The 11,960-nt window shown below is 48.3% G+C and overlaps 1 protein-coding gene across 3 annotated transcripts; it reads right to left on the bottom strand.

Annotated features, from left to right (window-relative positions):
• Positions 1-406: 406 nt before the first annotated feature.
• LRRC8E (leucine rich repeat containing 8 VRAC subunit E) lies at positions 407-9,848 on the bottom strand. 3 transcript variants are annotated; one of them, XM_072600906.1, is made up of 3 exons: positions 9,763-9,848; positions 4,052-4,194; positions 407-3,566 (listed from the first exon to the last, which is right to left on the bottom strand). In XM_072600906.1, exons 2-3 carry the CDS (start codon positions 4,187-4,189, stop codon positions 1,341-1,343), a joined length of 2,364 nt encoding a protein of 787 aa, XP_072457007.1. In that variant the 5' UTR covers positions 4,190-4,194; positions 9,763-9,848; the 3' UTR covers positions 407-1,340. The 3 variants fall into 3 exon arrangements, with proteins under 3 accessions (XP_072457007.1, XP_072457009.1, XP_072457008.1); XM_072600908.1 differs by lacking the exon at positions 9,763-9,848 and adding an exon at positions 4,286-5,113 and having other exon boundaries at positions 4,052-4,190; XM_072600907.1 differs by lacking the exon at positions 9,763-9,848 and having other exon boundaries at positions 4,052-5,132.
• Positions 9,849-11,960: the final 2,112 nt, after the last annotated feature.

Here is an 11,960-nt window from a genome sequence, read left to right as displayed (position 1 = left end):
TCCTGTAGAAGGTCTATACTTATTCTGCTTGAGTTCCAAAAGAAAAACTTAGACAAATTAGTGGGAGTTACTGTGACAGGGAAGCAGATTTCAGCCCAGTATAACAATTTCCTGACAAAGTTGCCCAAAAAGAAAAATGAAAAAATGAACTTGGTTGCTTGAGGAGGCAGGGAATTTCCAGACATTGGAGGTCTTTAAAAAAAGCTGGATAACCTTATGTCAGGGATGTTACGAAGGGTGTTTTGTTACATGTTGGAATAGATGACACGTCAGCCTAAGGGTTTCCTGTTAGGAGTGTAGGGAATGAGTGAATCTTCGGATCTTAGGAGGAAAAGACCTGGATTAGGGGAGAAAACATTGAGGCTGAATTGGGCAGGGAAGCACCAGAAAGAAGTTAGTGTAGCAATCACTGTCTTTGTTTGACATTTATTAAGCATGTATTTGGCTCTGTACCAAGTCTACAAAAGGTACACTTACAGTTATCCCTTCCACATCAAATGGGGTGAGGGGCATGACTGGAAAATCCAAGTAATGTGAAGTCTGAATTTTTTTCTGTTATGGAGTGTTTACAGTACCATACTTTAAAATTTGGGATATTTGGTCATAGGCTTTGTGTCATCTGCTGGCCTTCTCATGCTGTCTGTGGCTTCTGCAAAACTCCCCCCAAATTCCCATTTAATTTCTTATGCCAACCCTTGATATATTGAAACCATAATTGGGAAAGTCGCAATGTAGAAGTGATAATTGTACTATCTTCAGGGAGCTTCCAACTTCTCAACTTAAAAAAAAATCTCAGTTCCCCAAACCCTTGTTCGAAAATGCTTATAACAAATAGTTTTATAAATAAGGGATGGGATTCAGGATTTGGGGAACAGTCCTTAAACCCCTAGGAGTGAATGCCAGATACTGCACTGGTAGAGTATTCTGAATCACCCAGGAGTGTGGCTTTTCACTCTTTCCACAACCTCTTCCCCCCTTTTTTCTCACAGTCTAAGGCACTAAATGAAGACAAATGGTTCAGTGAATAAGGACAAAGGAAGGCTACCAGTGGTAGCCAAGTAAACTGGGCTGACTCCAACCTCAGGCTGGAAGGGTGAAAACCAGCCAAGAGAGACAGGTGTGGCTGTCTCTGAATTCCAGGATTAAGCTAATCCCACCATAAGGAGCCTCACCCCTATTCCACAGGCCTAGGATTACTTCCCAAACCTGTCTAAGGGCTTCCCTCAAGCCCCACCTTCTTCTGGTTTCTGTCTTTTCTCCCTAAGGTGTGTGTCCCCCGCCCTAGTCTTAGCCTCTCCAAGTGAGGTGTCCCAAACTGATGGGGTTCCCAGGGACCTTTCTTACTCCTCCTCCATCTTCTCCCGAACTTCAGCAGGCAGTCCCTCATACAAGGCCTCTTCCACCAGCAGCCCTGATTTTTTGAGCCCCCCACAATTGCCAAGTTCTTCAGGCAAAGCCTCTAGCCGGTTACCCTTGAGCTCCAACCGACTGAGGGCCTGCAGTGCAGCCACTCTAGGTGAGAGCTGGCTTAGATGATTGTAACCCAGCAATAGCGTCCTCAGCTTTTGGCAGAAGAAAAGTTCATCTGGGAGTGCCTCCAGGGCATTGTAGGAAACTGCAAGATGCTGCAAATTTTGGAGAATGCTCACCTCTTGGGGCAAGGAGCGTAGGCCATTGTGAGAAATGTCAAGCAGGCGGAGATTGGTACAGAAACAAAGCTGGGGTGGCAGGGTCTCCAGCTTGTTGTGACTAAGGTACAGCTGTTCTAAACCCTTAAGTTTGCGAATGTGTTCCGGGACATAGGCAATCTGATTGTGCCACAACTTGAGTGTGACCAGCTTTCGACAGTGCTGAAAGCTCAGGATCTCCTCGATGGAGCGGAGGTGGTTGTCCTTCAGATCTAGCTCCTGTAGCGCAGTCAAGCTAAAGACAGCATGGGGTATCCTCTCCAGCCCACAGCCCACCAGCTCCAATTCCCTCAGCGCTGTTAGCTTCTTTAGCCCATTAAGGGTCAGCAGCCTGACCCCATCATTGTGGAGGCTGAGCCGCTGTAGGTGACCGGCCACATCAGTCACACTGGGGGGCACTTTGCCTGCATTGCTTCTCAGGGAGAGGCTCTTGAGCAGCTTCAGCTCTTTGAGGCTCTCCAGGTTTGCTGCCCGGCTAAGTTCCGCAGGGAAAAGACCCTCAAGATGGAGCTCTTCTAGACTCCGGAGCCCAAACACCCACAGGGGCACTTCACGCAACTCCTCACACTTCACTCGTACCACCTTGAGTCGGTCCCTCAAGAAAACAAAGGAGGAGAAGGGTAGTTTGGCAGGGGAATGGAGCAGACTGAGCTCTTCCAGGTGGACCAGCTGGGAGAGGGTTGGAGGAAAGGTGATGTCACAGATGGCCTCCAGCTTGAGGACCTCTATCTCACTCAGCTCAAATACTGTATCAGGTAGACCAGGAAGCATGCAGAGTGCCAGCTCTAGCCGTCCTTGCCCATTGCGCTGGAGCTTCTGGCGCAGTTTTTCTGGTGTCCATTCATGGTTGAGGTTGAGTTGCTTGAGCCGACTTTCACTGACCTCGGAGAGGAAGACAGCAAAGCGTTTCGAATAAAGTGAGTCATATTGGTCAATGAGGTGGAGCATGAAGGCAAAGTCATTCTTGACATCTGGAATGTCACCCATTCCTGTCTCCTCTCTCACCGAACAGAAAGAATACTCCTTGAGGGGCCGATGGAAGAGCCAGTAGAGTGTATAGAGGCAAGTGAGACCATAGACACACACAAAGGAGATGTAGCAGAAGGCCAGCTTGGCAAAGAGGTGAGCCTTTGTGTGGTTACAACAGAAGTTGGCATAACCTGTGACTTCTGCTGTCTCCACCTGGCAGGCTACTAAGAAGTTAATCTTCTCCACGTAGATGACATTATAGATCAGAATAGCAAGAAACTTGCATACCTTGAGCACTGTCTGACGGATGTACATGGTATATAAGATGTCGCCCTCTTCCACATGCATGCGGAACTTCTTAACCTTCTCAAACAGGGCCTTGGCCTGCTCCCCCTCTTTTTTGTCCAACAGGGTGACAGCTGGTGGTTCCATCACCACCTTCTCAGGCTCTGTCAGCACCTTTTCTGACTCACCTGTCTTTCCTGACCCAACTATGGCTGTGGCTGTTATCCGTCCTGATGTACCTTTGTGATTCTCACCTGAAACTTCTGACAGCGCCCGAGTTGTCCATGGTGAGTCAAAACATTTGCCCAGGATAGAGATGAAGTGCTCAATCTTGGAACTGGTTCCAGGAAATTTGAACCAGAAACTTGTGCAGACCATGAAGATGAGAGTGTGGATGACAACCAGGTAGGGGAAGTACTTGGCATACCAGTGGAGTGCTGTCTCATAGCAGAGCTGGTTGATGAAGCTATACTGTTGTAAGTCCAGGTTGTTCTTGAGGCCACTGAGCTCCCGAAGGTCTTCCGTATCCCCAGAGATTCCCCGGGGCAGCTCCCCACATGGGGTTTCTGACAGATTCTCCCGAGGTACATGGCTAGGCAGACATATGATCTTGTCCTGAGTCACCTGGGGACAGGGGAGATAGGAAAAGAAAGGATGAAAATGCCTAGAGAGGCTGATGGGAAGAGCCAGCATCTAATCTTGCCTTGGTGGCCAGAACTACTCTGAACCTCAGTTTCTCATTCTGCAAATATACTTCCTCCCCATCTTGGCTCTCACTTCAAGGATTTTACAAAATACACAATTAAAGTGCTCCATAATTTAAAGTATTACTGGAGTGCTGATTATACATGGGTCTGCCAAGTCTCAGTACTGGCCCAGGTTTGGGTCTGGGCCTCTCTGAGCATCATATATTCAGATGAGAATGAAGAGATCATCTTTCTCACCTCTTCAGTTCAACCCTCCACTGCTTGGCATTGGCAGCTGCATTTCCATTCCTTTTCTCCCCAGCAGTAATCTTCTCTCCCTTCCACCAAGGTCCACCCCCAGCCCAACTTTGGGATTTTCCCAGTCTCTTCTCATGGTCTGTCCAAAGGTCTCTGGACCCTTACCTGCAGGGTACAGCCAAAGACTCCAATCATGAGCATGGCAACCGTGATATATTCAGCTAGCACATCCCACCACGGCTTTAGCACTTTGAATGCTGGCTGCTGCTCTGCGAATTGCTTGAATTCAGCCACTGGGATCATTCTGCCTGTGGAGGAATTACAGAATGTCAGGATTGGAAAGGACCCTAAAGGCCATTTTACAGAGGAGAAAACAGAAGCCCAGATAAAGGAAAGGACTTGCCCAAGATCCCACGCTGAGTTTTTGTGGCAAAGTCAGGGCTAAAACTAAGTGTTCCTGACCAGTGCTTTAATTACTCTACATTGCTGCCTGGAAATAGTGCGGCCAGAGAGTGAATCAAGGGGCCCAGAAGGAGGGAATGGATCAAGGCATTCCTCGAGCCCCCAGGCCATCTACTGTCTTAGCCTTTTGCCCTCAAGATCTCCCTTCCACAGCGTGATGCTTCTCAGATCCTTCCTCCTCATCAGTGTTAATCTTCAATTCCTATCTCATATTCTCTGACAACAGCCTGAGTTTAGCAGAACACCTCCTCTCTCTGTTAGTTTTCCTTCCCCACCCCCTATCTCTTCCTGTCCTTCCAGAATTCAGGGAGTAGAGTAGGCTTTAACCAAAAACCACTCCCTCCCTGGGACCCAAGCAGCTGATTCTCCACCCAGTCCCCTGATCTGACTCCCAGGCAACTCCAGATTCCTAACTCTCCCCAAGTAATGCCATAAACTGCCTTGAGGACTGAAGTCACTTGGGAAACTCCTGCCTTCCAGACCCTAAATTCCCACACTGGGCTTTCCAGGGGTGGGACTGAAGCTGTATACCTCCACCCCCACCCCATGGGGGCACTCCCCGTGCCACCTCCAACCCAGTGCCACCTCCAACCGGAAAAGCCGGCTAGAGCCTGGCTCTGGTTACCAGGGCCCCAGGGGCAGGGAGTCAAAAAGTTGAAAGGGGCGGGTCAGCCGGGCCTTAGTAGTGGGGGTAGCTGGGCTCCTAGAGGGCCAGGGGCCCAGGCTCAGCTTTGATCAGAAGCCTGAACACTGGGAGAGGTGGAAGAAGACAAGGATACCTGGTTTAGAAAAGGGAATGACTAGGGCACAAAGGAATGGGAAGCCTGGATCTTAGCTGAGAAGGGGGAGCAGCTACACTGAGGAGTAGAGTCAGGATGAGGAGGCAGCCCCTCAGGCCTTCCTTGTCTCTCTGTCCCTGGGGGTCCTTGAAGACCAAGCTTTTTTCCCTACTTTGTTAAATAAGGGGGTGGGAGTGGACCCTTTCTTTCTAAGGTCCCTTTCAGCTGTGATATTCTAAGACTCTGACTATTATCCTGGGCCCTGGGGAGACACAGGAAGTCAGGCGTGGGGTGTAGGACTGGATCAGGGCCAGACACCACCTACCATGGTATTTGGGCTGGCTCCTTGCCCCACTCTCTCCCTCAATCTCCCCCTCTCTTGCCCTCCAACCTCCAAGTTCTATAAACCTTAGGAAGGATGGGAAGCAAGGCTACTTGGACATATCCTTGGGGAGAGATCCTGGATTCAGGCCTTGGGGGTGTGACATACAGAAAAGCTGGGTCAGGGAGGAGGGAGTCACATAGCTAGAAGTTTCCTGACTTAAGAGGAGTTAGCCATGGAGGAGGGTTCTCTGGTCTCAGGTGCTCTTCCCTTTAGGGGTAGCAGAGAGGAGACTCCACGGTCCATCCCCTCTAGCCTTCATTTCCCTCCTGTTACAGAAGTTGCCTCCCAGCCCTGGCAATCCCATCTCTTCCTCACATGATCCTAACTCTTATCATTAACCCTGCCTCCACCAACATCACTCTACTCATTCCCCACAATATGGCAACCTAAATCAAAGTCTGGAGAGCCACCCACAAGCTCTATTTATTAACTGAGTGATTAGTGCAAATTACTTCCCTCTCTGGGCCTCAGTTTCCCTGTCTGTAAATGAGAGTATCAGACAAGATGTTCTCTAAGGCCCCTTCTGTGACTCTCAAAATACCTTACTGTCCTGTCCCATCTCTTTCTGTCTGCCTAGCCCTGGGCCCAGAATTCATTTGGGGAGTTGGAGATAGAAGACCCCTGGGTTCCAGATTAGGTTTCCACTTTAAACTCTCACCAACTCCCTTTTGAAGGAACTGATGAAACCCTGCTGATCATCCCCAAGTCCCAGTCAGTATCACTGATGTTTGCAGTCTCTGAGCCCTGGCATGCTCCTGCACAAAAACAATGTCTAAGGATGTTTGGCCAGTGATCATACCCTTATGTCTACGTCTTCACAAATCAGTCTGCCCTATCAAACACACACACACACACGTCTACTTAATATGTGCATGATTGTGTGTACTCTAATGGAGGCAGGCTCATTCCTGTCTTTATTCACATGTACCCTCCATTCATGTACACACATATATCAGGACATCCTGACTCATACAGTGACACACACACATACTGACACACCCAAAGTTATTGTCAGAGGCCCAGTTCCATGTACGATAACCAAGTTACAGACATACATACACAGAAATAGTGATATATTCACAGTCAGTGATATTGGCATATACTGATACATACCCACTCAGACACGCCCATACCCAGGCTTGCTTGTGGTACATGAAAACATACCAAAACAGAAACATCCACATGACCATAGGCCTGCAGAGCATACACACAAATGTAGGCATATTTGTGTTAACAGAAAAGTGTAAGTGCATTTGCACAGACATATTCTTGGCAGTGCTGATAGAAGACCTGGGGTCAGAGGGTCATGACTCCTTGGTCCTCTAGCCCCACACTGCCACTCTCCTTGTTCTAAACTTTATAATCCTCTGCTGCCTATCTCTAGTGACAAACTGCTTAAAGCCCACTGCAATCTGGCTCCCACATTCCTTTCCAATCTTTTTTCATAGGACTCCCCTTCACCAATGATCAGTTCTTGTCAAACAGAAAGACTGTCGATTTTCCTGGATGTAGCTCTAGGGATCATCCTCCCTGATCCAAATTTTGTCTCTGGGCACTCTTCACATGACACATGCCTGGAAGGCCCTCCCTGCTCAACCTCACGGTCCCTTCAAGACTCAATTGATGTTCCATCCCCTCCTCCCCAAGGTCTTCCTTGATTCTACCTTGCTCCTCCGTTTTCCTTGTCCTATAAATATTTTTGTTCACATCGTGTCCCCTAACATAGAATATCACCTCCTTAAGAGCAAGCAATATTATTTCTCCACATCCTCCAGTCCCTAAGAGAGGTGCTTAGTAGGAGCTTAATATATTTTGAATTGTTCTGGTTTTCACAGCAGATCAGCATGGAAGTCATTTGTTAAACACCTAATTATGTCTATCACTGTAAGTCTCACTTTCCACAGCCAACATCAAATCTTCTCCCATCCTCCACCCCCCCAAAAGTCATATCATTTGTCCTCTTTGAGAATGAAAGATGGACAAAAATAACAACCCCCCTCAAAAAAAAACACCTAACTAAATCCAATGCACCACTTATCGATAAGCTTAGGTCACAAAGCCCTTGTTTCTGCATCAGTTCCTACCATGTCAGAGAAAATCTTAGAAATGTACTCAAGAAAGACAAATACTGAGGAAGAATCCCAGTCCCCATCGTGCATCTCAAACACCCAATCAGATAGATACACAATCACAGTAGACCCAGTCTTACTCATCGTTGGTTACTCAGTTACAGGCTCACATAGAAATATTGAGCAAACCCAGGGAAATAGTCACCAACCCACCAGTCTCTCTTAAATACTGACAGACACAATCCTAGTCACAAACACAGAGAGGTACAGATAAACAGAGGCAGAGATGAACAACATCAGACAAGAAATCCATTCCAGACAGATGGACACAAAAACACACACAGTCCCAGACAGAGCCCCAAATGTAGAGTGGCATATAGATTGGCAGACACATGGAATTGTCATTATCTCTGTCTGTCTTTAATTCTAACTTTGTGGTCCCAAACCTATCATTAAGCCCCCATAGACACATGACTGTCTCCACGCGCAAGGACATTGTCTGAAAACGATTCTGGTGGAAGGGCCCAAGGATAATAGACCTCTAAGCAATGAATTCTCAAGTGATGGGCAGCATCTACCCTATGACCTACGGTGATTTCAGACACTTCAAAGCAGGCTCTGGACCCCTGAGGAAGGCCTGATATCCCATCATCAGGACTTCATTCCTTTGAAGGCATTTAACCCTGACAAAATGCCAATATGTGGGAGGGTCCCCTAGCCAGTCATTTCAGTCACTGACTCCTTTGTCAAAGAGATTCATCTGTTCTTTTCCTAAGATCAGATCTGTAAGGGAAGATTTGAGCCCTGGATGCCTGAGGCAGAGTAGATGGGGACAGGAAGGTCACAGAAAAGAGAAGCCAGGGGACGCATGCACTTCATTTACCTGACAATGGCCTCCTGACCAGCCTCCCTTCCATCTCTTGCCTCACCTCTAGATGATATTTCTGGCATAAATTACCAAGTATCTTCCTAAAGTCCAGGTCTGACCATGTCCCTGCCCTGACTTTCCATGGCTTTCCCACCCTAGAGGGGAAAAAAAGGCACTGCAGTGGGTACTTGAGATGTTCTTCTAACTGGCCCCAACCTACCCCTGCAAGGTCATGTCTCCTTCTGCTCCAAGCACCATCCCCTCCTCATTCGTCTGCCCTAACCTTTGCTCTGTCACCCCTTTTTCTAGATGTCCTTCCCCCTTTTGTTCTATAAATCCTCTCCATCTTGGGCTTTCAGTGCTTGACCCAAGACTCACCTGTGGGAAGCCTTCCCAGACCATTCCAGCTCTATCTGAGCAGACAGCCCCTACCTATTCTTTGGCTAGAGATCTTGGCCTCTGCCCTATGATACTGGATTCATTATGGATTAGCTATCTTCAACCTTGTCTTAACTCTTCTAGGAGATTGGAAATCCCTAGAAGGCAGACACCCAAATATTTGTTAATTGGCCAAATCACAGGCTAGTCCAAAGGACAGGATAGTGGAGTGTCAATATGCTGAGGACTGAGGATCTCAAAGCTGACTGGAGAGATAGGAGTCAAAAATCGAGGAATAGGAATTGGGATTTTGAAACTGGAATCTCAGGGCCTGGGGTCTGGGGTCTGGATAGGGAAACAATCGCTTCATAAGTCAGGGGACCGTCTATGGTGACAGGGGCTCAGAGTAGAAGAGATCTGGACTGGGCCCCATAACAGGATCTATGAGGACTGGGGTTTAGGGTAAAAGAGGTCGGGACTAGGAGGGAATCCCGAATAAGTCTTCTCTCAGCTCTTTTCTCCCCCCCACCCCCAGTTCAGGGGCTCAGCCTCAATGGCACCGACAATTGCCCGGGGGTAGATCTCGCTCTTTTCCCGGCAGACTGTGTGTGGTGGCGTACGCAGCTCAACTGTCCCAGCAGATCTCCCTGTCGGGGGGATAATTCCCACTCTCCCCTCGCTCTCCACACTAGTCCTCGATTTCCAGGTGCAGCTCCCCAGCCTTCGGGACAGACCTCCGTTCTCCCAGCAGGTCCTCCTCCCCGTACAGGGACAACTCCCTCCCGCCAAGCTCTCGGGACAGAGCCTCATTCTCCTGGTCCAGATCCCTAGCCTTCCGGACAGATCCCCGTCCTCCGAGGGGATTCCCCTGCCGGGATAGATCCCCATTCTCAGAACTGAATCTGCTCTAGGAACAGACCCCTCGTTTGACTCACCCGCCGGTGCAGCAGTGACTCAGTCCCAGCTCTCGGGGAATGCGCTCCGGTCTCCTCCGGACGTCCCGAGCAGCACCGGGGCCGGGCGGGTGAGTCAAGTCGGGCGTGGCCGCTGGAGCTGAGGAGCCGGAGCTGCTCCGCCCACCTGGTCCCGCCCCTCACCCCAGCCCTACTCGGGCCAGAGACTGGAGGGAAAGGGAAACTGAGGCGGAGGGTACCAGGATTCAAATGTCTGGGCTTTCAAGCAAATCAGGGGAGTCTTCTAAACTGGGCAACGTAGTTGGGTTCTCTGGGGACAGAGCCAGTCATTTGAGGTCAGCCTCAAAGGAAGCTAGATGACTGTCCTGTAGGACTTTGTACTGGACCTTCAGGGGAAACTAAGCCTTAGGCACTTAACAGGTCATTCTAAGGGAAAAAAAGATTCAGGCACCCTGCCTCCCGACTGTCTAGCGTTTCCTTCTCTTCTCCCCAGATCAGCAGTTCCAGCTAAGGGAGAGGGAAAGAAGTGGGGTCCTTTAATGATTTCCCCTCAGCCAACCAATCCCCAGACCAATCCAGAAGAGGGAATATTAGGGAGTCAGCACCAAGGGAGTTAGAACCCTCATCCAGCCACTCCTCCAGGGGGTAGTGGTTATGTCCAATAGCTGCAGGGAAACTACATGGCCAGCCCAAGGGGTTCCACTCCTTTCACATCAGTCCTGCAGGCTCATCCGGCTCAGAACAAAAATTGGGGAAGAGGAAATGTAGGATCTTAAAAGGCTAGTTAACCCAAGGGTTGGAAAGAGAGAAGAGAGCTTCTGATGAGTAAACCTGGACATAGATTCTGATAAGAGGGAGCAGACAGTAACTAACCTATGTCCGTTCTTCCCTCTGACCAGTGGAGCCTCTATGGTCACCAGCAGGCAGAAAAAGGAGGGTTCAAAGGAAGGGCTCCAGGCATTGGGACCTGAACAAGGACTTGAGCTGGAGCTCTCCTGTCTCCCAGGGATCCTGTCCTACCTAGCTTCACTTAAACTATATCTATCTTCCCTGTCTGTTCCTAAAGAGGGTAAGCTGGCTGAACGGAGAGCTAGCAAAGAGCTCAATCAGGGGATGTCAGGTTAGGTGAGCTGAGCATAAGAGGTCAGTCCTTTGAGTCCTTAGCTCACCTGAGGCACTGTGACTCACAGGCCACAACCTCTCCTTCTCTTCTCATCTCTCTTACACTTTTATCATTTTTTTTTTTTTTTGCCACATTTTCCCTCTTCTCCCCCCATTGAAAAGTAAAGAAGCTGAGGAGGCTTAGAAAATGCACAGACACCTAAGTCTGTGGAAATTGGAGATTTCCACTACTCTCCCCTTCTCTCATCTGATGCTGCCACCCCTCTTGTGCAAGCCCTCATCACCTCAAGCCTTGATTATTACAACAGCCTACTGGGGGAGGGAGGGGTTCTGCGGGCCTCAGGTCTCTCCCCACTCTGTCTTTCATTCAGCTACTAAAATGATTTCTCTAAAACTTTGATCTAATCATGTCACCTTCTTACTCAATCAACCTCAATGGCTTCCTATTGCCTCCAAAAGCAAATACAGAATGCTTCGGTTGGTATTCAAATCCTTTTGTAACTTGGATCCTTCTTACCTTTCTAGTTTTCTTATACCTTGCTTCCCAATACTTTCATTTCGATCCAGTGACACTGGCCTCCTGGCTATTCCACAAACAAGGCATTCCCTCTCTTGGCTCTAGGCAATTTCTCCAGCTCTTCTACATGCCTGGAATGCTCTCCCTTCTCTACTCCAACTACAGACTTCCCTGGCTTCCTTTAAGAGCCAGCTAAAATCCCTTCCTTTATTGGAAGTCTTTACCAACCCCTCTTAATTCCAGTGCCTTTCCACTGTTATATATGTCCTATTTACCCTATTTGTAGCTTACTTTGAATGTATTTGTTTTCGTGTTTTCTTTCCTAGTGTAAACTCCTCCAGGGCAGGAACAATCTTTTGCCTCTTTTTGTATCCCCAGCACTTAGCACATTGACAATTAATAAATTTTTTAATGCTTTTTTCCAATTATGTGCAAAAATTTTTAACATCTGTTTTTTAAAATTTTCAAGATCCAAATTCTGTCCTCAATTTCATGTAGATTACACATGTGCAATGATGCAAAACATATTTCCACGTTAGTCATCTTGTGAAAAAAAAAACAAAGACCAAAAAAAACACCA

The sequence above is a fragment of the Notamacropus eugenii genome, chromosome 4 (genome assembly GCF_028372415.1).
Source record: "Notamacropus eugenii isolate mMacEug1 chromosome 4, mMacEug1.pri_v2, whole genome shotgun sequence".
Classification (NCBI taxonomy): domain Eukaryota; kingdom Metazoa; phylum Chordata; class Mammalia; order Diprotodontia; family Macropodidae; genus Notamacropus; species Notamacropus eugenii.
The sequence above is the reverse complement of the archived record's forward strand: the minus strand, read 5'-3'. Positions and strand labels throughout refer to the sequence as shown.

Bases quoted from the DNA above. Each gene is read 5' to 3' on its own strand.
- LRRC8E (XM_072600906.1), bottom strand. From the start codon at position 4,189: ATGATCCCAGTGGCTGAATTCAAGCAATTCGCAGAGCAGCAGCCAGCA. The intron at 3,567-4,051 runs GTAAGGGTCCAG...CCCTGTCCCCAG, and splicing joins TCTTTGGCTGTACCCTGCAG to GTGACTCAGGACAAGATCAT.